We start from the raw sequence: 26,141 nt of genomic DNA, 5'->3' as shown, positions 1-26,141 counted from the left end.
ACCATAAAGCTGTGTTAAAGATTGTGGTTTAGTTTCCTTGCTTTTCTTGGATTATACAGTATCCTAAGGTCAAACTCAGGAAAATCCAAAACTGTTATTAAAAAAGAAAAAGTATCTATGAAGTGATGACAAATTGCAGACTACAGGTGTTAGATTACATTTTGACTCCAGGCAGGTTTAATATACTTTAGTTTCCTTTTACAATTGCCCTTAGCAGGTACTGTTATCAGTAAGGGATTTCAAAAAATATATAGTACTCAATAAAAGAAGACCGTGTCAAAAGAAATCAATATGAGAGTGCAAAATGGTAGGAAGTTTGACATGGATAAATATGTTCACTTTCATCTGACTTCAGTCTGAGCTTCATTTCATTTTGTAGCTGAAATGCTAGCCACACATCCTGCGCATTTTCCAATGTAGTATACTAATTGCTTCACAAGAGTAAACACCGTTATTAGAGGTAATTATAATACATGTTTGTGATATGATGTACCCCGTCTTATGCAAGCCAGAGCAAATCAGCCAACAAGACCCAGTGGCTACGACTTGTAACCCTGCAGCCTTGGCTCCTACACAGCAGCAAAAACAAAGCAGTCACACAGTAAAAAAATCCCCCAAACATTCAGGTCTCTCCTGACACCCTTCATCTGCTACCGCCCACCACTGGAGCCAGGACATTGGATCAGACAAACTCTGTGGCCGAAGTCTCTCAGCTCTGAGGTACAAGTCACTCCAAGAGCCACGGAAAAGGGGAGTTGGAGAGAACTGTGAGGAAAAGAAATGAGTTCCACAGGGAATTCAAAGTCAAAGGTGAGTTTGGTTTCCAGGCTGGAAAGCAAGCTGGTTCAAGTGATTCATTTTAACATCTTTGGAGCACACCAGCCACATGCCTCCCCTTGCTTTACAGCGGCCACTTTGCTTAAGGGCAGGAAACAGGCAGCACTCTGAAAACAAGACAAGACACTGAACAAACACCCGGTCTCTGCAATAGCAGCCTCATCCTGCAGTTCTTCCCCAGGACCAAACTGTCAAAAATGGTCAAAAAGGCGACAGAAAAGATAATAGGAAGAGAAAAGTAAATTAAAAAATAGCTTATCTTCCAGTTGTGCTTTGTTTTTGCCATCCCACACAAAGTGGTAAGCATAAGCATTAATAAAACACAATTAACCCTGATTTGAAGGCGGGGGAAGGTGTCTCGCCCCCCGGCCCCCTCCAGCACACACTACTCCCATTAATGCTAACAGAAGCTTAGCATGCATCAAAGAACAAATACACCACGAAACATTTTTAAGAACTATCATCACTGGAGATAAAATATAAATTACAACCTGATTACACTGTGCTGCTGAGAGGCTACATGTGCAGCGTGGCTTGCAAGGACAAGAGGAGATGACCAGATAACTTTTGGATAGGTCTAAGGATACTGTAAAATATCTGTGCAGGGGAATCTTTCCTTGTCTTTGCTTTCCTTTCAAGAAGCTGTGGCACTGCTGTCTGCACAGTTGTTTGAAGAATGTTTACAAATCAGCTTGACAAAGAAGAAAAAAGAACTCTGCCATCACTTGACCACAATCATGATCTTATTCTTCAGTAATGCGTGGTTTATTTCCCTTTCCTGATCTCTGTTAATAGACAGCACGTGCCTACACAATAGCCACTATTTTGTCTGTATAATGTTAAAAAAATAAATCACAGAACTCTGACAATGCGGAGCAGTGTCCCGGTGTTTCCTGGGGTAACTGCTCTCCCTCGAACGCTAACTCAACTCTTCCCACAAAAGCTCAGGCATAGCATTCATTGCTGTGCAAGTGTCTGAAAACTGGCTGATTTTATGGGGTAGCATAAATGAGCTCATGCTGATGAACGTTAGTGGATTAGCTCTGGATTTCCCATCTTTGGCCAGCTTAAGCCTGATTCTTAGGTTTACTGCACGGTAACTGTGGCCAGCAGCGGATATCCCTTTCTCCAATACCTAGCTGCAGCCTTGGAGGGTTGTCAACAACTCCTATTCAGCCCGCAGGTGGAGCCTGCATGTACCTACTGCCTAAACATGCAACAAGCCAGATTCATTCCGGCTTCTGCTGGCACAAACCGGGGTGCTGGTGACAGAGGCCAATGTGGCCAGGAAGCATTGCACAACGTCTCTGCAGACTCTCTCCTGAAGGCATCAGTGATGGATGGCTCCATTGTCTGGGGATGGGGCATGGCCAGCACAGCTGGCACTGGGGCTAGCTCACTGCATCCCCCGGCAGGCAGGGAGGGAGGGAGGACTCTGCCAGCTTTGAAGAAGCCATGGAAGCCTCTCTTGCCTGTAACCTGCAGTAGCGGGGCAGCCTCCCCTCGCAAGGCAAAAAGCAACAGCCCCATAAAGGTTCACATTGCCCTTCTGCATGGTGATGCTAACCGGAGTCCCACTCAAGGGATTTTGAGCATCTGTGTGTGCATTGAGGGCCACAAAACCTTCCAGTAACCCTTACTTTCTTCAAAAACAGAGCATGTGCTTCGTAGGCTTCTGACTTGTCTCTTCCATGCTTTCTCTTGCAGCAAGTTTCTCAGGGGTGCTACAGTGTGCAGCCCTGCCTGGAAGTTTCCAAATAGAGCTTGAGCTAGGTTGAGGCTGGAGGGAGGGTCTGTCAAACATTTTGAGTCAGTTCTGAGTTTCTCCATCTCAGCACTCCTAATCCTAATGAGGAGCTGGCAGAATGCCACAGAAACTACAGCAGCAACAAAAGGCTTTTTGGTTTGCTTTTCTGCAGACAAAATACTTTTGGTATCTTCTACATTTTCTGGTTTGATTAACACTACACACGTTCATCTTTTCTTCTGAAAATCTAAAGAGCGTTTGTGGTCAGTGTGAGCCAGGTCTTCCCTGACAAGCCCCGACCTAGAGCCATGTTTACGGTCAAGCTCTAAACCCCTAACTATGGTGGCGCAAATGGCACCACTACAATGCTGTTGTTTCCAGTTACTCAGATCAGGAGTAAGCACTGCAGTATTTCAGGAAGGATATGTTTGGATTAGACATTGGATTCTGGGGTGGATGGAGGGGGGTAATTATTTGTCCCACCAAACTGTTTTAGGTCCTTACAGATGGCTATTTGGGGTTCCAGGAATACCCAACTGTACTGCTATTTTTTACAATGAGGGCAGTTAGAAGTCAGAAGAACCTGACTGTTAGGGTTAGTGAAAATAGTAGATTTGTGCTGATAAAACACTGCTCAGCATGTTTTTTGCTTTCTAGACGTAACCACCAATACACTTAATCACAGGACTTGAGCAAACTATACTGTGTGAATCAAACACATAAAAGTATAAATATTCCTTTTTTTAGAAAGTAAGTCTCAAAAAGTGCACTATAATCAACTACCATGGTAAAAAGCAAAATATCCAGCATTACCACACATGCAACTGGTATAATGTACTTTATTATACCCTTAGCTTGAAACTGGGTAAATAAAAGTCAAATGACCAAAGTGCAGTCTCCTGCAGAGATCACGGCACTGACTGAGGACAGGAGACCTCAGAGAATTAGATCTGAAATAATTTGTCTTCCTGATACAGTCTGGAAAAGGTGGGTATGTCCAGAAGACTGAGGAAGCTATGCTGGTGTTACTGCTCTCTGTGTCTCACTACTCTGACCAGTACCTATTTGATAGGCTCTGGATGCTGGGAGAACAGATAGGCTCTGCTGCTGGCTTTGCAGAAAGTAAATAGCACCTGCAGTTTACACCCACAGTACCAGAAAACATGCAGTTGTTCATTTTTAATAAAACAGTTTAATATATGGCCAGTGAGGCAGTATCAGGACAAAGCAGAAGATGACAACTTATGGCACTGAGATCCATCCCTGGCTTTGCCGCTGCCTGCTGTGGGAAGCCCTGTGGCTGCTCAGCCCATGGCTGGCTACACACACACACAATGGCAGGGCTAAGCTCACACTTAACACAAGCCTGCAGCTTGTGTAGATCTGTGTGCAAGGAACCTCAGGCTTTTGCTAGAAATGCAAAACACCATTCTTTGCATCATTAACATTAGAGCCGTGTAGCAATTTTCAGCCAAAAATCTTTCTTTCAGTCAAAAATGTCAACTGAGTGACAATCGAAGTATTGCCTAAATAACAAGCTGTGGTGGCACAAGGGGTGGTGGGGGGGTTGGATAGTCTGACAAAGTTCAAGCAGTTATTTAGGAAGTTTTCATGAAACGGCATATTCTGGTTGCCTTTGTGCTCCTCAAACTCTTCCTATTTTCCCTTAAAGCATTATGTTGCTCTAAACTACCACTAACCTTTTTTTTTTTTTTTTTTTAATTTTAACTGAAAATAGTAATTTAAAGAACTCCAACATATTTTTTTTCTTTCAGGATTTCAGAAATGTCGGCAGCCCCTTAAAGTGAGCTCAAGCACTTCTATAGCTCTAGGCTGTACCACCAGCGGCTCACAGCCATCTATCTTCCCACCTGTCTCCTTCATCGTTGTATTTACAAAGGGTTGTACTGATGGGAGCTCTGAAAGAATGAAATGTAATGCAGTTTATAAAAGGAGCTGGATGTGAATCTTTCCTACCTCAAAATCCAATAATGCTTATGATTTTTATTGCACGTGGGAGTCCTTTGTCTATGTAATATGGATTAGCAGCTTGGCCAGTAAGTCTGATAAAACCAGAAAGTACTTTTGAATGTATTCTGGTCAGAGGGACCTGGGAGTGAAGCGTGTGTGTTGCAGCTGACGGCCCCAGCAGCGCACACATAGCTTGGAATTTTTTCCTTGGTTCTGTTCCATCTTGCCATGGTTTTGTTTCATTTTCTCTAGAAAGAAGACTACAATTCCCTCTTATCCTTGAATCTTCCTGGGAGTGTGGCATCATCTCAAAACTATTAGGGGAACCTTTCCAACACACATGAAGCCCCAAAAATTACAGCCTGCTTCAGTCAGGGCTCTGACTGGACTTTAATGGATCTCAAACAGCCCAATGCAACATTTTTATTCCTAATCTCATTTAAAAAAGGGAACACTGGGAACAACATTACTCCAAGTCAGCAATGCTTCCTTGGTGCTAATCAGGCCATTAAAAAGTCATAAGCAGTTTGTTTGATGCAGAGGGACAAAGACAACTACAGAAATTAGAGGATATAGGTGATAATACTCCTTTCAGCAGACCACAGTCGGAATGCATGGTAAGTGGCTGAAAGTCAAAATCACTGGAAGATCTAGAGACAAAAATATGTCTCCTGACTGAACAAAATATAAATTAAACTGCTCTGGTACAGAAGCATTTTCTTCACAGGACAGTACTTACTCCTGTCAGGAAATACAGGCCTGTTTGCTGCAAATGAGCAGTGCCACAGCTGACCCTCCCTGATCTCACTTAAGGAAAACACACACGCTCAGTGTCAACAGTTGGAAGGAAAGGAAGAAAAACTCAAATGCGGTAGACTTGCTAGAAGAGATTTCCATGGAGGTTCCCTCCGCACATAAGCAGATGGTTTCCAGTTAGTCAGGGTCAGGGACTGCCCGTGTGGTTTCCTGCCTGCATGCCTTTGTAGCTTATCTAGCTCTCATCAAGATACACCATCTGAAAAAATTAGAATGGCTAAGTACAGAAATTAGAGAAAGCAAATACAAATGGGCCTTGGTTTGCACTTGTGCAGACGAGTAGGGAAATCTGTGCCCACAGGTGGGATGAATTCAGCGGTGCCAACCCTTCTGCCAGAGCAGTCACGTCAGGCTGCAGCACATCTCATCTGCAGAGGCTGGGTCAGGTCCCGTTAATGCTATAGTGCCTGCCCAGGCACCGAAGCCATGCCTAACTCTATCCAAACCAGCCTGGGAAACAGCTCAGCTGCTCTGAAAAAAGCCCTGACACCAGTTTACAACCCCAGTGCTTTAACTGTGTTGCTGGTGCCGGCTCTGCGGTGTAGCCCTGTCCATGCTCACCTCCCTCGGAGGAGCGGCACACGTGTAGTGCGTGCCTATGTGCTTTGCAAAGCTCTGGGCAGACACTGGCTCAATGCTGTGCATGGCAGCGAAGCAAAAATCCAACCAGGAACGTATGCACAAGCTACCATATGGAAAGGGCATTCTCAAATTAAACCCTGAAACCCAGATGAGATCTGAGCGAAGGACAGTTTCACTTAAAGGAAATCTCGGAGGTCAACCAGCAATTAACTGAAAGGTTCTGATTGAATACTCCATTGACTGCGCTCACATCAGACAGCTTCCTGTTTATTATACCTTATGGGCTGTCTAGGTGCCAAGACATTAAACTGTCAATAATCTATTAATGCGAAACAGCTCCTCCCTCCTCACTCCCCCACACAAATACTCTTAGGCTAAGAAACTGCACTAAAAAGATGGAAATTTTTGAAGTGAGATGGAAATGAGCTTTTTAGGGTATTTCTTTGCTTGGTTCCAGCTGAAAGTACAGCGACATTCATAAACAATATAACACGCAGTCTATAACTACATGGAAAAAATTGTGTTAAAAAAAATCAGACATGATTGAGACCATATCCTGAAATCTGGCTTTCTTTCCCAAGCCATCTTTAAACAGTCTAAGTTAAATTTAATTAACAATTTACAACAAGGAGAGAGAAGTTATTTAAAGAGAGGCCTACAGGTCTTTAACATTCAGTGTCTGGGAAACAGTTGTACATAAAAAAAAAGTTTTAATGAATTTAATAGAGAAAAGCACTTTAATTAAATGCTGTCAAAGAGGATTGTATTAATGACTGCACACAAAGGAATTTAAAGCAAGCCAAGTATATTTAGCAAATAGGAAGTAGGCTTTCAGAGGCTGCAACTATTTATGTTTCTGCCATTGCAATGCATCTAGGAGATCGCGTTGCCAATTGAAAGCAGTTATGTTATTAGATGTGATTTTATTTATTATGGATTATTAAAATTTCAAACGCTGCAGGGAATACATTTATTTCATTTCTAAAATGAAAGAACAAAGATATTTCCTGCTTGTTCAGTAAGAGGAAAAATAGAAAAGGAAATAAATAATAAATAATAATAATAACTTAGCACTTAACTAGTGAAGTGCTGTCCAGACAAATCTTTTTAAGGGGCCCATTGAGTCCTGGAATTTCAGAGTGTCTCTCTGCTACAACTGGATGGATTTGTAGTCGCTACCACAGCTTCCCTCAGCACAGCATGGAAAGAAGAGCCAGCCCTTACTCCTCACGGACAGGATAATACTCCTTGTTGTGTCCTGTGGTAGCAAAAGGGACTTCTGCAATGCTCTGCATGTTTCAAATCTAAAAATCTAAAAATTACTGAAGTCCCAAGAAGTAAAGAGAAATCTAGGTTGCCAAGCTTTTAGCAAGCAATTGAGAATACCAAGGTTTTCCAGACCTAAGCAAGAAATTTCGCCACATAACTCTCATAAAAGACCCTAACAACTGCATCAAGCACTTCTGCAGAACATGCTTGACTTCCTCAACACCCGTGTTGATGGGACTTGTGGCAGGAAGGAAGGGGGCTCTTCACAACCCTCCCTGCCTACGTGCCTTGGATTCAAGTGTGGCACATCGAATGTGCATGGCCTAATAGGAGCATAACGTAGAGACCCAAACCATAAATATGAGAAAGAACAACTGGAAGATTCAAGGGTGACAACATTATTTTGTACTATGATGGTATGAATAACATGAAACTAAATTTAATCCAAACAGGAAACTGAGGAATGTTTTTTGACACAAAGTTAATGAGCTGTCTGGGTCTGTAATATCCAGGACATGTTCTGTGAATTTACCACATCCTTTTTGCCATATGTAATGGTAAGATGTTAATAAAGATTTTAGAAGTCTTAAACTTCTCAGTGCTCTACTAGAGCACCTTATACATGCTTGTATGCCTTTGTTTCTGAACACCAAGTCCCTTTTAAGTTAGGTACCATGATGTGGGTTAGCTCCATATTACTGGTTTTAAAATGTATTTATTTGTACTTATATATAAAAGTTTTTTACCTGTTAATTTGAAATGCTGGAAAGGAGGCACGAGGGGCTACTTACTTCCTTTCACAATGTGAGTAATATCATAAATGATGAAGTTCAATTTTCTAAATACATTTTTGTTTAAGATTTTAATAAAAGTCATGTGTGATGTGTGTTGAGAATGTAGCCTTTGTTGTTCCACAGCTAGGGATCTTGCAAACAGCTTCGCTTTGTCTGTGCCAAGATATTTTGGAATATTCTTTGAAACACTGCAAGCATAGATGACTGTGAGAAAAAATATGTGCTACTGTCCTTCTGGATACTGGATGTGTGAGAATAGTGCACACACACAGAAACATTTCCCATTTCAATCTGCAATTCCTGTAAATGTCCATAAAAGCACGGAACAACATACACACCATCCCGACCCTGAAAAAAACATATTCCTGCACAGCTTACGGTCTCTGGGTATTTCCAATCATTCAGAACAAAAAAAAAAAAGTTAATAAAAGAAGGGAAAAAAAAAAAGGAGGGGAAAAAGAAAGAAAAGTCCTCAACAATGAATTTTACAAAAAGACTGGCCCAGGGCAAGGATATTGAGCATCTATGTCCTCCTTTGTCATAGCCTAACTCGCAGCGCTGCCCAGCAGCTGCATGGTTTCCTTGGGGGATGCTGTGCGACACTGGAGGAAGAGCGGCTTGCTCGCTTCCAGAGATCTTGGGGACACAAGCAGCGCAGTGTGCACTGGTAGCACAATACAATCTTGTTCCCTCCCCATGCAATTTTTATGGTTGCTGATCTGCACAGAAAGGCCAGCTGTAATGATCCAGGGCTCCAACTTCATCCTAAGATTTCTGTACGGCCAACAGCCTATAAACGTTCACATATCTCTAAAGCCTGATATTATCATTTATGCAGAACTGTGAGTGACAGACACTATTTAGGAACAATTAAAATGAAATTAAATAGGGCAATATTTTCAGCTGCAAAAATTTTCAAATGTAAATGGAACAGAGGTTCATCTAGTCACTTTTCAGCCTTTAAGATTTGCCTGTTGCCAGCCGGCAAGCTTCAAAGTTTATGTGAATTTAAAAAGCTTTATTTAGTAATCTCGCTCTATATGCTTGCACATCCTCAACCTACTATGACTCCTTACAACACTGAAAGCTCTGCATTTATGAGAGGGCCAGGATTGGAAGAAAATGAGGGCTAAATCTGGTCACATTATGTGTGAGAGGCAAAAGGATGAGATGACAGGGGCCAGAGCTACAATGATGTCATTTGCTAAAATGATGACCTGCCAGAGCAATATCAATGCAAGCCACCACCCTGCTGATTACTGCCAAGTCCCCACAGTGCTAAATCTGCACATTTGGATTTTAAGTGGAGTTTCTGCCAGGAGCATCACCCCCCACAGACGCCAGGGTGGCCTGAGCAGAGCTGCTCTAGGGCAGCCTCATCAAAGCTGCTGTCTGGACAGAAATGCCTCTGACTCGAACTGGGCAGCACATTTTGTGTGACAGCGCACGTGCCCTCCGGTCCAGGGACGGCCTTTACTTCTACCATAGTGGCAGCACCCTCACAATCATCTTCATTGCAAGAAGTTGGTGGAGGAAAACACCAGCTGTGCTCTCAGAGCTCCCTCCCTTGAGAGTCCCACCTCATTCCTGCCCTGTCCTTGGTTGATCCTGGACCAAAGGAACACTGTCCAAGTGCAAGTGGCACTGAGGTGGCCTTATGGTTCCAGAGGTCTGAACAAATACAGAAAGGATGTACTAATATGACAAGACTGACCTCACCACCTCAGAAAAAAACCCCAAACTATCCACTTTACTTCATCTCCCATTTCTAAGGTTAAATGGAATAGCACTAAACCTAAACTAATTTCACAACAGAAAGAGTTTTGCTTTACTTGCAAGTACTCTCCCCACTATCATTACAAGTGGAATCGCAGGCTTAAAGTTAATAAAAATCAGTAGCACTTTTCAGCCGCGTTAGATATCCACGCTAAACAGAAACAGCTGGGAAGGCACAGTAGGTAGGTTTAGCTATAGCAGTCAAAGATCAATGGCTTTCCACTGCAATTGGGATAACTTTCAATCACAAGAAGCTCTATCAGACATCTCAGAGTTGAAAGTAAGGAGTTTGTTATCTGATATGTGTTCCCATTGCCTTTGTCAAACCTCATGCAAGGCTTCTGAGCTACTGTCGCCCATCAGGAAAACGGTGTGCACCAAAAGGATGGAAAACCACAGCGCACAGCCATAGATTTTGTTCCAAACCGCAACATGTCTGGCTGTGGGGTGCGGTTACCGGAGCAGTGTGAGAAAGCAGTTCAGAGGTGGAAGCCCTCTAAGAGTTTTGCAGGTACTGCTTCCTTCAAAAAGTTCCTTACCTTCAGCAGACACACACACAACAGAGATAAATGCAGAGTAAGTGGCATTCACAATATATATTGCCTTCAGCTTTAATACTACACAGAAACAGAAGTTACATGGTTTGATATTTTTTCAGTGGTTTTTGAATGGTTTAGATTGAAAGGAGATACTGAAACTGACTGTTATTGTCTAATTTGGTAAGAGAACTCCAGATAATGTTACAACTGATGAAGACAGACTTTCTCCCCTCACAAAATTCACAGATCTAGTTCTGACAAGAATTTCCCCCTGTAGTTCTAAATCAAAAACAAAATAAATACTTCAGCTGCAACCCACTGAAACCAAAGCTCCAACCTTTCTGACTGGAATGAATAAACCTACAATACAATTATCTCTCAAAGTCCATCACGGCTTGTTGAGTATGAATCGCCTCAACAGTTTTGACTACCCCTGTCTGAGCAGACTTCACATTCAGCCACAGAATGAGGAGCTGGGGGAATAAAAAAGCAGTCGGTATCCATCCGTGGTCTGTATTTTGGGTGCAAAGAAGAGATTAAAAAGCAAATCTATCAGGATGCAGCCATTAAGAATGAATCACAGCGCACACCACTCCCACAAAAAAAAATTGCCTAGATAAAACACTAAGTACCAGAGACCTAGCACAGTTTGGGAAAGTAGTTTTTGTCCAAGTCTTCCAGACAACTCAGTCCTGATTTCCAGTATGTGAAGTCCTCTGCTGTAACACACACGAACACAGCAAAATCTGACTGTGCACATTATCCAATAGATCATTAAGTACACCATGCTCCCCTATGGAATAACACTTTCGCTTCACTCATCATCTATGATTGCCAAAGTATTACTAATTAATATTACTTTTTAAGAAAAGAAATTTTGAGTCTCACTGTTTTTTCCATCCACATGCTACGCATTGTGTGACCTTTGAACTATAAGACACTGTTTAGAATCAGGTATTTCATTAAGAAGCACTACTGTGATGTTCATTCCCATCTTTATTACTTCTAGAAAGAGAATATGAAATTAGTTTCATTGGAATACCATCACCACTTGCCTTGACCCATTTTTACAAGGGCTCCATGTTCTGCTATTCTGTATTTCATTGTCGGTTCTAAAATATTTGTTCCCTCCCGTCCCTCACAAAATGGCAAAATTAGTATTTCATTTACTTCTGTGGTATGCTATTTTCCGCATATTTAAGGAGAGACAACAATATTTGCAGTGAATACACAATACAAAAGAGCTTCCCTACAGTTTTCTGCTCTGCCATCTTTTATTTACTAATGTTCCTCCATGATTTATGGCCTAAACTATTATAAATTGCTAGATTTGTCTAAAAGAAAGCTTCTGAGAAAAAAATGGCAGAGGGATGTCATTTAAAAAAAAAGTAACAGAAGTAACTGTATCAGGAAGCTCATGAAAATGATTCCTGTTCCTTTAACGTCAACAGCTGACTGCTCTTAAATCAATATGTACCTACCAGCTTCAACAGATCTGTCCGCTTAGTCAGAAAATGAAAAGCAAGGTTTCTCTGCTCTCTGAATAGCAGGTACTTTGCAGCAGTGGTGGCTCATTACTCCAGAGAACCGGCTTATCCACCCCAACACTCCAGAGATAACAGCTTCATTCATCGTCTTCCCAACTGAGGGAGGTTTCTCTGATCCAGCAATTAACAACGAATTAGCACTATATTAAAGTGCTAGGCAAGATGGTTATTCTCTGGAGTAGTCACCTTGGACACAGTAGACGAACAGTGGGAGAAGGGAGAGAAATTAGATTTACTGTATCCCAGCATGACTGTAACGAACGCCAAATCTGTGGTAGGCAACGAGAAGCCACTGTAGGGACTTCTTAGCATTAAGACTCCAGAAAGGTCCAGTGCCAGCAAATGGCTCAGGAATGATGGGATTCAACAAGGGACAGAAAGTAAGAGAGGATACCCTAACCTCTACAGAGTAGGAAGCTAAAGAGAGAAGTGTGAGGACTGCTTGCTGCAAAGTGTCTACTTCCCATGCAGTCTGTCCAACAGAAGTACGCAAGAGGCAGGCCAGGCCAGATCAATGGTCAAGCCAGCATCCCACAACTGATGGCAGTGGAAGAGGAGGTAAGACGTCCCTTTCCAGCTTTCTTGTAAGCCCCTTTCAGGTACTGGTAGGCCGCAGTAAAGTCTCCCCAAGGTATTCTCTTTTCTAGGCTGAACAATCCCAACTCTTTCAGCTTGTCCTCACAGCAGAGGTGTTCCATCCCTCTGATTATTTTTGTGGCCTCCTCTGCTCCAACAGATCCATGTCTTACTGGTGCAGAGGACTCCAGAGCTGGATGCAGTCCTACTAATGCGGTCTCACCAGAGCAGAGGGACAGAATCACCTCTCTCGTCCTGCTGGCCAAGCTTCTTTTGATGCAGTCCAGGATACGATTGGTCTTCTGGGCTCTGAGTGCACACTGCTGGCTCATGTCCAGCTCTTCATCCACTAGCACTCCCATGTCCTTCTCAGGAGGGATGCTCTCAATCCCTTCATCCCCTAGCCTGTATTGATACCAGGACTGTCCTCACCCATCTGTGGGACCTTGCACTTGGCCTTATTGAACCCCATGAGGTTTGCACAGGCCCAGCTCTCAAGCACTAATGCTTTCCAGCACACCCTCCCATCCTCCAGCATCCTGCAGCTCAGGCACTCCGTAAACCAGAAGTGATGTCCTTGTGGTATCCAGCTAGCAACAAACTCACAGGTCTTTTCCTTAGTCTCACAGCAGCACTTTGTGACTAAACCACATTGCACAGAACGGGAGAGAGAAAGAGTCACTCAGTGCACACCAAGTGAGTGGCTGTGGCAAGCTCAGCCCGCATGCGCAGCAACATGTAGGTGTAGCATGGATGCTCTTCAACCAGCGTGTGAAGGAAAATCCATGCTCTAGCATGTCCTTATGGTCACACCCGATGACGCCAGAGAACACAGACAAGTCACAGAGCTCGACAGGGCTCACATTTTATGACTCCTCAGTACAATAACAAATATATCAATTGTGCAGGAAGGAATTGCTTGTTCAAACTTACACTATAGACAGTTTTTATTTCAGAAACAGGAAGATATTTGATTAAATGAATTAATATAGCTGACAGGAAAAATCTAATGGAAGAGAGAAAAAATGAAAACGTTTCTTTTTAAAGCCCTGAACCTAAAGCTAAACAGTGAGATACAGGCTAGTAATGCTGAACAGAGGGCAAGCATCTGCCACAAAAGAAGCAACAATCCCTAAAAGATCAAGGGTCAGTTTCTGTCCAGCTGATCTTCTACAGCACTACAACGGTCTTGCTGTGTACACCTTGCCACTACAAGACAGAAATCCAGCCTTGAGGAGATTCCCTCACTGAAGGTGTGTCCAACACTGTAACCAGCAAGTGGTAACTACACAAACCCCAGCACAATGAAATTTATCCATCCATTATCTTTTGGCTGCTCATGCCTCTTCTGATGATAGCCAGGATTTTCTTCCAAGTCCTTCAATCTCATAGAGGGTCACCCCAGCCCAAAGAGGGCTCAATCACGGTGGCAGGGAGCTCTGGTAGCATCATGGGGCAGCCTGTTTTCAGGCTCTGCCAGTTTCACAGCTGGAGGAGCAAGAGACTCAAGCATCAGACACAAGTTACTGTATGCACATCAAAGCCACCAGAATAGACAGAAAGATGAGGTAGGTGGTGAGAGAAAGCAGAGGTAAGAGTCTCCTGCCTGCTTTGGTGTTACAGTACTGCACCTGCTGTTATTCACAGCACTGCTACCTGTATCTCCTTCAAAGGACTGTCATCTTGACACCAAGGCCAGGTAAGGGTTCGACCTACAGTGCACTTTTCAATATCAAAGCCAGCAAAACAAAGTAGGTCGGTGGCTGCAGCTCTAGGATGTTTTCACCCCCCGCTAAAATGCAGCCAGGCACCGTGGCAGACGTTCTGCACCCGCCACCGCTTTGAAAAGGAAATGAGAGTTGCTTTCCCACTTGACACTACAGAGGGAATTTCAGATAGGCAGAATGTAATTACTGGGCCTGGAGTTTGGCCAGGAGCAGGGCCCAAGACCCCTACCCTTATGTAAAGTGTCACAAAATCTCCAATGACTGCAAAAGTGTGAGGACCTCAGCTTTATGTCTCTGCCTGCTGTCACTGATTCTTCATGGCTAATTACCTAATAGTGACCCTTGCAGCAAAGCCAAAAACCAAACCTTGCTGCTTGAAACAATTTAAGTTCCAGAGACCAAAAATGACACAAAAATTGCTTGGTGTGGGATATCTTTTGAGAGTAGGGAGCAGGTGGACAGCGAGCCTCCTGCGTCTTGCACTGGTAACGTGCCACTCAGAAACCTACTGGGGTTTTTGGATGGGCAAACATAGCTCTAAAATGCAGCACCCCCAAAACACAAGCCTACTGTATCAACTGTATACCAGGGTCTCCAGAGTTTTGCTGTATGTAGTTGCCAGCTGGTTCCATTTATTTTTCTTCATTTTTCATATTTTGACTGTAATAAATAATTAATCCATGGCTTTGTAACTTGCTGACAAATACAAATGCATTGCATTCCAACGCAGTGTAACGTGTCACTCAGAAGAGCCAACCTGCATGATGCAGAAAAGTGATGTGCAGAAGGCTTTGGAAAGTAGGCTAATCATCAAGGTCACTCACAAGTGCTCTGGGAAACTTCTTCCTCCAACTGTCCCTTAGAGGATATTCGTACTTGCTGTGGGCACCAGAACTGGGTTAATATGTTCAAAGCTACGCAGGTCTAGTCATCTTCCCACATGTTAGCTCAGCCCTTTGCCCTTTTGTAGCTCCAGGCCTCCAAGATCCCACAGACTTTTGGGAACATGGAAGATAAAACTTGCAACATTAATTACATAGAGCACTTCCTTTACTTTATAGCTCTGTGAATCTGAACCCCAGGAAACAGTTTTCTTCCAGGCAAAGACCAAATGGAAAGCAAAGAGGAAGTTGTAGCAGAAGAGACAAAGGAGAGACTAGGCAATAATTAACCTGTGTGAGACCAATGTGTTTCAGAAGGGGCAGGACTACAAGACAGAAAACCCTCCCACCTTTGGAAAAAGGTGACTAGATAGTTGGCAGCAGTGTTAGCAGCAGCAGAACAACAGGAGCAACAAAGAATAGAGGCTGAATACCAAGGTTCACAGCAAGTGTAGGGAAGCAGTACAAGCTGACATCAAACAACAACCAGGAGAGCAAAGGTGGGAAGGGAAACTGTGAGGTTTTCAGAGACAAACACAGTATGGAAGACTTCTAGTCATACTACGGAGCCAGGTGAATGGCACTAAGCACTAGTGGCAATCCAAAAGGATGGTGGTCTGCAGTGGAAGGCGTCATCTCCGTTTTTAGATTGAAAAAATGTCTCCTGAGCCTCTCTTGACAATCAGCCACTGTCTGATTTTGAGACACACATCACTAGTTATTAGGAATACACAGAAGACTGATTTTCTCTCTGATTGAAGCTAGAACTGCAAAAATGAAAAATCTTGCCCTTTTTTCACTTAATTTTTCCTACACATATTTGTATCTATTTATTTCTCATTCGATTAAAACCTGAGACAAAGATAGAACACAGGTGCACCAACCAAAAATTGATTCTAGTCACAAAGGTTGTAGAGAGGTACAAAACAATCCCGAGCAGGCTGTGAAATGAAGGCCTGTCCTCTGCAAAATACTCATCGTGATCATTTTAGAAGCACTTTTACGTTTCAGTGAATATATTAAAGACTTGTCCATGTTACAGTCTTCAAAACCCCCATGTTACCCATGCAAGGACAAACTTGCTGTCCTGCCTTCCTACTTTTCCTACTGGCTCCTTTGAACAAAAGCAAATGTGCGACTGTAGTTGCCCGTTTGCCACAGTCTGACAGAGGGTGTTGGAGTGCCCAGGTTCTGTGTGAAGGACTGAGTGACCAAGTCCGCAATCTTGTTTTGTTTCCTAAACAACTGCATGCTTTTTTCTCTTGCTGAGGAACACGTTTGTACTTGTATAAATGTCAGGAGCTTTAGACAGCTAATTTGTGTTTCAGCCATAGAACAACTACTAACGCCAAGGCATCTCCATAATACCACCACTAATGACCTTGCTGCTATTGGTAGCATGAACTGTCACATCCCTTCTCTCCAACACAAACCTACACACACTTACACACATGCTGCAAAATACACACAGTGAGTTTTCAACCTGAGAGCTGTGGCTTGCATGTGGCCCGACAGAAAGATGAAAACTGGTGTGTCGCAACGTGCAAAGCAGAAGGAACCAATTGCTTCTATCTACCTCTGACAGCTGTTCCCAATCCCAAACACCCTGAGATGAAATTTAGTGCTCTGACCTGCACAGGCTCAGGAGTGAGCTGGACAACATGCTGCATACGCTCACTGTGGTGATGTCTGGACTCTTCCTCGTAGATCACATCCCTCTCATGCTGGGGAAGGTTCAGGAAGCGGCGAATGGTGCAGAGGTTCTCCCAAAGGGTGCGGTTTTCTGGACTTGGGTTTTCTTTCCAGCGAAGTAGCTCACACAGCCAACCCTGCAACAGTAGGGTTGGCATGGTTAATTCACTGAGCACCAAGGAACCAGATGTGAGAGGCAGGTCAGATAGACTTAAAGCTCCATGCTGCAAGTTTTGCTGGTCTCAGAAACAGAACAGCCCCTACCCTCAGCTGCCCTTTGGTCTCAACAAACATGACATGTTATGTTGGTCTCAACCTTGACATGTTATATTTCCTGCAAGCTGGAGAAACAGACACAATCAGCAGTGCTTGCCAGGAATCAGGATGCACAGCATCTTGACCCCTGTCATAATCATACAATGTTCAAAATGCTTGGATACAATTAGTTTTCGTATATAGAAAGCCAGAGCTGAAATAAAAGTGCATCTTTGCTTCTGTTTCAGAGCCTTTCTATTCTTCATCCAAGCAAGAGAAAAGGAGATGTAAGCCCTGAGAGTTGCTAACAACCCTCATGCCATAGATTGTGGGTGCAGGACCAGAAATTAATCCACTACTGAAAATGTTTAGGAGAAGACAATATCAAGGCAAGATCTCTTATCTGCTGTCATTATGTGACATCGACCCTCCCAGCTCTAACTCCACTAAAATTTGACAGGTTTTAATAATCATATGGCCACTTAGAAGATGCAGTCTCACAGCAAGGTATTACTCTAATATTTATCAGGAAAGCAGGAAACAGGATCCTACAGAAATTACTACACAGAGATCAAGATAGTAGGAGGTAGGTAATTCTAAACCCAACATAGATGATAGTAATAGCAGATTTTATTCCTGCTATATAGCCTTAAGGCTAGTTTGAAATTCCACCAAATAAGTTACCACTGTATGAAATCCTGTAAGAGCTCTCAGATCGCTGGAGGGAAAAGCACCAGTGCTTCTCCAGGAGGAGACCACTCTTAAACCACAAAGCAAACCAGAGAGCACTGTGGCAATAGCTGTTCAGGTGAGGACAGCCCTATGTGTGCTAAGCCTGTGTGGTGGTGACCCCAGCATCCCCAGCAGGTCTGCCAGCAGCCGGCCTTGCTTGTGGCTGGGGACAGTGGCTCCCCTCCTGGGCTTGCGCGCAGGAGATGCAATGCAAGTGACAGAACACGAGAAGATAATGCTGAGGATGCTGTCAACGCGCCTTACTGACTCCTGTCAAAATATTTTACCTAGTAGCTTTATAACCCATCATTTTCAAGCTACAACTCAGCATTTTGACACCATTTTGACAGGCACCTTACAATACCTAGAAGATAGCTTGATCAATGTTAAAATTGTTTTGTACAAGAAGTAGCCAAAACTGTACTTTTCTGAACAGCGACTACAGCAAGCGGAATAGCCAGGTTCATTACTGGCCCATGGCGGGGGTTGGTATTGCTTTTTTGTGTAACAACTTGTAAGCCATTGACAACTTCTGCCATGCACTCTAAACCCCATATATAATATCATAAGCCGTTGTTTGTCTTGCTCTCCACTGTGTCTTCTGCCTTCACCCCCCCCAAAAAAGGCAAGATTTGATTATCTCCGCTGCATCAGCCAAGACAGCAACACCAGCTGTTCTCATTGTGCAGCCTCTTCCTCACGGCCTACATGTTAATAACCTGATCATTCCATTTTCTCCTTCAACTGCCGGCTGCAGCACAGTGAAGAGACAAAAACCCAGGCCCATCTGCAGCAGCTGTAGGCACTGAACTGTGAAGCCACCAGGGATTTATAAACTAATCTGTAACACAACACTGCCTTGTTTTTACAAGTGAGAGGCCACATTTGTGCAGACCTGATCTTTTCTTGCAATAAACTAGGAGGGTTGGGGGTGGGGGCAAGGATGAAAACAAGGTATCTAATAATTTACTTGAGGGGGCAAATCTGTATTATATTTTCATAGTATTTTGACTGGTATTTGGGTAGTCTCTCAGCTAGGTGATGTCTGCATTTTAATGTGGTCTGGCCACATCCCTTGCCCTCGGTTCCCCTCTTTCCCTTTCTTTGGCTCAGAAACCCCCAAAACTTTCTTTCAGAGAAAAAGATGGGAAGAAAATCTCCCTGCTCCACAGCGTTTTCTCAGGGGTCCCTCCACACAAAGGAAATAATTTGGAAACAGAAAATAAACTATCGGTGAAAAAACTAAGCTCCTGTTTCTCCTTGTTTTCAGTGATCTGATTAAGTCTCCAACTGAAGACCCTCAAACGCTTCAAGCAGGTACATTTAGCATTTCCCGAGGGATGCTGCAGCTCAAAGACCAATCATTTAACTGAACACACACAGAAGCCTGTACCCAGTGGAGCTGGAGGCCCCAAGGGCTGCAGGGCACTATGCGGTGCCCAGCTCCAGCAGAGCCCAGGAATGACTTGGCAGGGTCAGCTCCCCTTCCCAAAGTCAGAGCAGCTAGCCCTGTGGCAACTGCTGCACTTTGATTTATCTGCCCCGTTATAATCAGTGCTCATTACAATCACTTAGAGCAACACTACAGGCCTCATTACGGACTAGGCACTGGCTGCCATTAGTCTTTAAGAAGGATAGCGCTCAATTTGCCTGGCAATATGCAAGGTCCTGACCTTGGAGCTATTAGGGAAAAGATTAGACTGCAGTGTGACCATGTGTGCAGACATGAGCAAACCAAATTAATTTCTGGTGAGGGGAGGCACCAGGCAAAGACCCCGCCATCCTGAGGACACCTGAGAACTTCTCCATTCCCCAAAGGAGATAAGCTAATGGCACGTTTAAAGGAGCCTGGTTCTGAAGGTGAAGCACATTCGTGGTATTTAGAGAGATATTAATCCAGTTTCCCCACCAAGTATTTGCTTGGCTGATCAGATTAAGGGATCTAGCCTTCAACAGCACACCCCCACCACAGCAGGCCCCAAGAAATCTGTGATACTTCACAGCCTCAGACATATTGCACCATGTGTACCCAGCTGCTACAATAATTAGCTTATGAATGTATCAGCTGGTTCTGTGATTTTTATAAATAATAACTAACCTACAGAGCAGAAAGATTTTCATGAGCCTAATATTAGCAAGAAATTGCAAGGTGCGCCTAACTCTGAATTGTCATTGTGCTAAATGCCCTGTCTTCTCTCATGTTGTGCGGGACTGGATCTCCCCCAGTGCCATTTATAAATATTTATTTTTGCATCGGCAACGGCAGTGTATTTGTGGCAGCTTTCTTCACAACAGCCATCATTCGCTCACCCCCACACATACACAGGCGTACCCACTGTGTGCATGTGTACACTTATCCACATCAAATCTGTCCTTTCGTTGCTCTTTTCCTATCCTTCCCTTTCTTTATTCAAGCATTCATTCTCTTGCCCTTCCACTCAGGACCCTATCAATCCATCTATGGGGCTGCATATTAGGTGATAGCTCTGGCTAATACGTGAGAAAACACAGTGCTGCAGCTTACTCACACATTCTTTATGATTGCAAGTAACCGCGTTCCCCATGCACAGATGAAAAGTCTGCATTGGATTTTTTTAATTATTTATTTAAATAATCTTAGCACGCCATCCAAGAAAGTTTTGCAGTACCAGGCAAAAAAAAAAAAAAAAAAAAGTGTAAATGTCAAATAAAACAGTGACAGATGACAGTATTCTCTATTGAATAGCACCGTTTCTTCGTGCATGTTCAATGAGAACTCATGAATTATTAATACGCAAATCTCCTTTTTCTGTTAAAAATCTCAACTTGGGTTTTTTTCGTTGTGATTTTTTTTCTTTTATTTATTTCTTTGGGTCTGTGTATGTTACACAGAGCTTTCCGGGAGAATTATTTCATCTAAGAAATGCTAACATACAGAAATTCTTAGAGCTACAGCCATTCACAGTGAATTTTCAGCTATAGCTACATTTACTGGTATGAAGAAGGGAAAGTGAGGAAGGAGACGCTATCTCACCACCTTTTCCCCAACTCATGCACAACATCTGAGCTCACTGTATTACAAATCCAACTTCCGTGAACATATTCTGAAAATCTAACAAATAACACATCCTTCCCCAGATCTGTGATACACTGTGTTTCTGATCCTGCCTCCTCTGCACATCGCGAGTCTCGCTCCACCGCATACAGAACCCATTTCATCACCACAGAGTTATCCAGAGAGTTTGATACACGCCAGTGTCAATATGGGTGGCAGAATCTGCTCCTTAATGTCATCTTCTAAGGTTCTTGAATGGGAATGTCTTCCATTAAAAATAAGAGGAGGAAAACCAGCACAATTAAAGGATGCATTTGGCTCTACAGTCAGGCACACCCAGTGCTTGTGGTTACAAGAAATTCTGCTCAGAACTTCCTTCATTTCACCCCAAAACTTCTAGAGGCATTGAGAATGCAGCCCAATTTAGCTCATTAAAGCAAGCTGCAGAGAAGTGCTGGCCTCTATTTTTGTTGTTCTCATGAGACAAGACAAACATTTTCTAAGCGTTTTATTTGATAAAACAAATAATATCATATTAATGTCCTATTTTTAACCTCTTTCTCTGTCTCCTAATCAAATACATTTCCACATAGCTAAGCAAACAACAACAAAAATCTGCAGGAAGCCAGCCATTCCCATTGTGCTTTTATGCTGTTAAAGAAACAGCACGCTTACTACACCAAAGCGTTAGCCTTGGCGCACTTGAACCCCCTTGAGGGACAGTTAGCTGGTATTCTCTGTCACTTATCCCTGAGCCCTTTTTAGCAGCTTGACCCTTTCACTTTTGCTAGACTTACCCTGGAGCTGCTGGAGGTATTAGACTCCAACAAGCTCAGGTTTTCCAGCGCTCAGTGAAGGTATGCACCAATGTCCTGACCCTCACAACTGCTCCCTGAAGAGCGGCTGACTTGCTGTCAGCCAAGGACCAAATTTCTAGTTAAGGACAAGAAAACATGTGGGAAGAATTCAAGACTCAGTTAGGCTGGAGCTACAGGCCAACGCTTACACTTTGAGTAGCATGTCTACTGAAAGCCACTGCAAGAGGCGGCAGCTGGGTGTCCGCAGCGACTCAGTCAACAGCAGCTTTTCTGCTCAGGCTGGACCATGAGGCACTTCAAGTCTGGAGAGAACTGCAGTTCAGCTGACCTTGTGCTTCCCTACAGTTGCACTGAAATTAGTAATAATAACACAGCTAGTTTTCTGTGCTGACATTTTCTAGGGTCTCCAGTGAAAGCGTGAGTAGGCAAATGAAGAGTTTTCAGTAAGAGTGATTCAGGAATAAATCTCAAAAATAAATGTAAAAGGCCATTTCCTCACCCACATCATCAGTGCAGAAAATGTCAACATATGTGACAAAAGGAAAAAAAAAAGCAGCAATGATCGACGCAAGTCTTGAAAGATTAGGAAAGAAATGCCGCGTTCCACAGAGAAAGCTCCCTTCCTACACGGGATCACTGGAGTTCTCTGGACAAACTTCCTCAGCCTCACTTCCCTCCACTCAGTTTGGGACTCTCTGCAGTGTGAAATGAGCCAGACAATATTCAGCTCTTGTTCCTTAGTCACCAAACTCTCTTTTCGTGAATCCAATAAGTGTCTATTAAAATAAATAAACCCCCTAATGATTCAAGATAACCTAATCAAGAAAGCTGAAATGGATAAAAAACTAACTGTAATGGAGAGTTCTGTCATGGCTTCAATGAATTCTTGATGAGGGCCGGGGGAGGGGGACTGAACCTGAGAAGCTTTCTTAGAGCATTTTGATACAGTTCAAGGTTAATCACTCAATAGCCTGGATTTTCTGAAACGCTCTATACTTTTTCTCCCACCAGAATCTAAGGCAAAATGAAAAGCACTTTCTTGAGGGCCAATTTGTCACTAGTCTTACTAAACATGAAGCCATGCACAAAAACGAACAAGGTCCATGAGCCCTGACGTATTTTAGATTCTTGGGAACACTAAGTCTGCTGATAGCTCTTGGCCTCAGCTGGAAGGATGCTGTGCACTGAGGATATTTCCAATGAGCCAAGTTCAAACTAGCTTCTACCCATGCTAGAGAGGAAGTGCGGGCTTGTGGTTAGGGCAAGCAGCCTGCCATCAGCTCCCAGGTCTGCCAAGGACTTCCCGAGCAAAGCCCCAACTCCCAAACTGTCCCTGCTTCGCTTAGTTGTTGAGCAGCTGACAGAGTGCTGCAGATGCTCTCCTGGATGGGGGTCACACTGCGACTGCATATAGAAGTCTAAAAAAGAAGACAATGTCCAAAGGTACTTCAAAGAAATTTTAAGCTCAAGCAAAAAGAGAAATGTCTTTCTGTACTTCCTCAATATGTAACAGGAAAATCAAAATATCAGCACAACAGATACGTCCCAGCTGTAGAGATTCACATCATAAAGGCACCGAGATGCTACAGGAGTGCCATATACATACACTATATGTGCTACACATCTTCACCACCAGCGTTTTTTTCTAGCTGTTGTTCATCATCTCTGGAAGCTAATTAGTTTAAGGGCACCAAAAATACTATTAGCTTAAGAGGGAGAGAAGGCACCCCATCACATCAAATGAATACAAGGAATATAAGTTGGAAAGGATTGAAAGCGAAGGACAAAATTAAGGGTTTCTAGAGCTAACTCTGCCTCAGAGTGACTCTGCTCCTCCCTCTCAGTACCTGTATTTCCTTCTGAGAGCATGGCCAGGAGGCCATAGTGCTGAGTCCCATCTAGCATGGGATGCTAATGTGGGGCTAACACCCTCTTTGGCCAGAGAACAGGCTCTCAGACAATCCTGGAAACAAGGCAAGGATCTCAACAGGGAAAGGAAAAGTCAGAGGAAAAGTAAGGAACTTGGTAGTGATTTCTACCCATATTCCTGGGCTTCTCATAACCTGAAGGGCCTCAGTGAAGGACTTTTCTGCCCCCAGCCTCCAACCCCTGGTCAAGTTTGGTTTTCGTTTGCTCACTTCTAAACAGGGCAAAGATACAAACCAGAGATTGAGCTTTGCCAGCTTAATGTTTTTTCAAATGTTGCTCCATGGGACCTCTCTTGCTTTACTGTGGTGCAACTGGAACGAATTCCAGTCCCTTGAGGAAGAATTTCAGCTTCAAGGGTTTACATTTTGTTTTCACTTGACTGCCCTGTCCAGGGTAGATTCCCAGATGCATGTGCCCTACTTCCCCAGCAGGATAAAGGAGTGTCTCTTGCCCTGAGAGAACTGTGGGAAGTTCAGTCTCCATGTTCATGCAAACTTTGCCCACCCTCAGACTATTACAAGGGCTCCAGCCAGTTCTGCCCACTATTTATTTTGATAGGGACTGTTTATTATGAACAGAACTATATTCCTAAGCTCATTTCACACAGACTGAATAAAAAACGTTGGCCGAGCACAGCAAAGCCTCTGCAAGGACTCTCACTAGCAGAGGTCAAAGGGGTGATGCTGCTGCACAGTGTTACAGAAGTGCTGGCACATGGTCCTGGGGGAAATGGTTTTCTTGAAGCAGTACAGCAGAGCCGTTGTAGAAATGGATGTATAACTAACAGTCCAAATCTGAAGCAATCCAAGGTCAAAGTCTCTGTCTGTCCCCCTGCTCAGCTCTGGAAACACACAGGCCACCTGAACCTATCTGAAATGACACACCAGAAACCCATCTCTTTGTGACTCAGATATTAACAGGAAGGCCCAAAGCACAGATTTGAAACAAAAATCAGGTGTTCCAGTCACAGTCAGAAACAGTCCCAACATGCTACTGCAGGCCCCAGGTTTAGCCATTTAAAGGACAAAGGGCACTAGCAGGTGGCTTGCCCACAGAAGCATGCTGTCCAGTGGGTACACCTCTAACAGCTGGCAATTAAAACAGGATGACAGCTTTGGATTCTGTGTTTGGAGGGCACTGAGCCCCTCAACTCCTGCAGCCTTCAAAAATACAAAAGGAAGCAAAGCACTCGAGATAGGAGTTGAAAGGAATAAAATTAATATTGCATATTAAGGTAAATAAGTGATGGGTAAGTCAGTGGCTTGGGATCTTTAGGAAGGTGGATTCCCTTAAGGAAGTCTCACCAAACTACCTTGGTGAGGCCCTGTTCCTTTCATTTATGTTGACTTGTGAGCTCTATGATTTGTTACCTTTGTTCCTAGCAGCTGCCCTTCCCTTTAGTTGCTGAACTGAGACTCTGACATGACTTAAGTATAAAGAGGGCTACTTGTTAAATTAGAGGTCAATTAACTCCACCAGTGCTGCCTGCAATAACTGTTCTCAGTGGGTACTACTCTTCCCGTACGAAGACAGAAGATGAAATGAGGTCTCCACTGGCTCTGGATGCTCTCTGGGGTACATGACATACAGCCCTGTGTATAAAATGTCAAAACAGCCCTGTCGGAGATTCACTGGCTGCTAAAACTACGAAGGTCTCACAGCACCGTGGATTGCTGTTGACAGAACAGCAGTGCCCAACATAACACATGCCTTGTTAGCAAACTGGAAGCCTCTCAGTAGTCTGGGGTGAGGGAATAATAGAGAAAGCCAATGCAACACAAGCCAGGCCTGTGGAGAACAGCAAGTGAATGAACCTTGGCGGAGAGTCCAAGCTAACCCTCAGACTAGCTCTTTCTTCCCCTCTTTCAAACTCTCCCTTCTGCAAACATGGCAATTTTTAGTGAGCGCTTCCCACCATGTAACTCAGCTGCTCAAATCAACAGTGTCTTCACCAGCAATGCCCACAACTGGCACAAATAGTCTGCACAAAGCACTGAGAAAGCCCCACTGCTCATTGTTAGACAGGCTAGACCTAAGGCAACATGCCAACCATCCCAACATACCAGAGGCTCTCTCCTACCCAAGCAACTGTCCTTGCTTTTTGGCACTTCTCTTGGCCACAGGGCACCCCAGTCAGCAGCAGGGCACCACAGGCATGCCAAGCTAGGCTGGGGGGCAAGCACACAGGTGGGTTTTGGGGCAGGAAGAGGCCCCATACCACTACGGTTCCTGGCTATGGCTTCTCTGTCCCTGCCTTCCAGTGCCCCCATAAACCACTTTCATGCTCCAGCAGAGCGCTATGACATCTCAGCATGGCGAATGCTGGGTCATCCCAGGGAGCCAGTATTGCTTTGGCAGGGCTGTGAAACAAAAGAAACATCAGCCTCAGAATTCTTTATTTACTGCTGCTGAAGAAAGAAAACCTTTATATGCAGTAACTTTCCTTTAAACAATAACATTTGTGGATCCCGTTCTTAACCTTTGCATCTGGTTTTCAAAAACTGCCCTGTTCTTTTTTCACGTGAAAGACTATGGAGCTTATTTTTGTTTTGATGCTGGTGTGCAATGCTGCCAGAGAAGCACACTCAAGCTGGCACACACCAAAGCTGGTGAACCACC

General features: G+C 43.8%; 1 protein-coding gene across 2 annotated transcripts in view; it reads right to left on the bottom strand.

Moving 5' to 3' along the window:
* Positions 1–26,141, bottom strand: part of SATB2 (SATB homeobox 2) — a 133,376-nt gene that overhangs the window by 9,151 nt on the left and 98,084 nt on the right. For both annotated transcript variants that reach the window (XM_054070568.1, XM_054070567.1), the window contains exon 10: positions 16,694–16,891. In XM_054070568.1, the coding sequence (XP_053926543.1) occupies positions 16,694–16,891 (198 nt within the window). The remainder of the gene's footprint in view (positions 1–16,693; positions 16,892–26,141) is intronic.

This window comes from Cuculus canorus, chromosome 6, assembly GCF_017976375.1.
Source record: "Cuculus canorus isolate bCucCan1 chromosome 6, bCucCan1.pri, whole genome shotgun sequence".
Classification (NCBI taxonomy): domain Eukaryota; kingdom Metazoa; phylum Chordata; class Aves; order Cuculiformes; family Cuculidae; genus Cuculus; species Cuculus canorus.
This window is presented reverse-complemented; position numbering and strand designations above follow the sequence as displayed.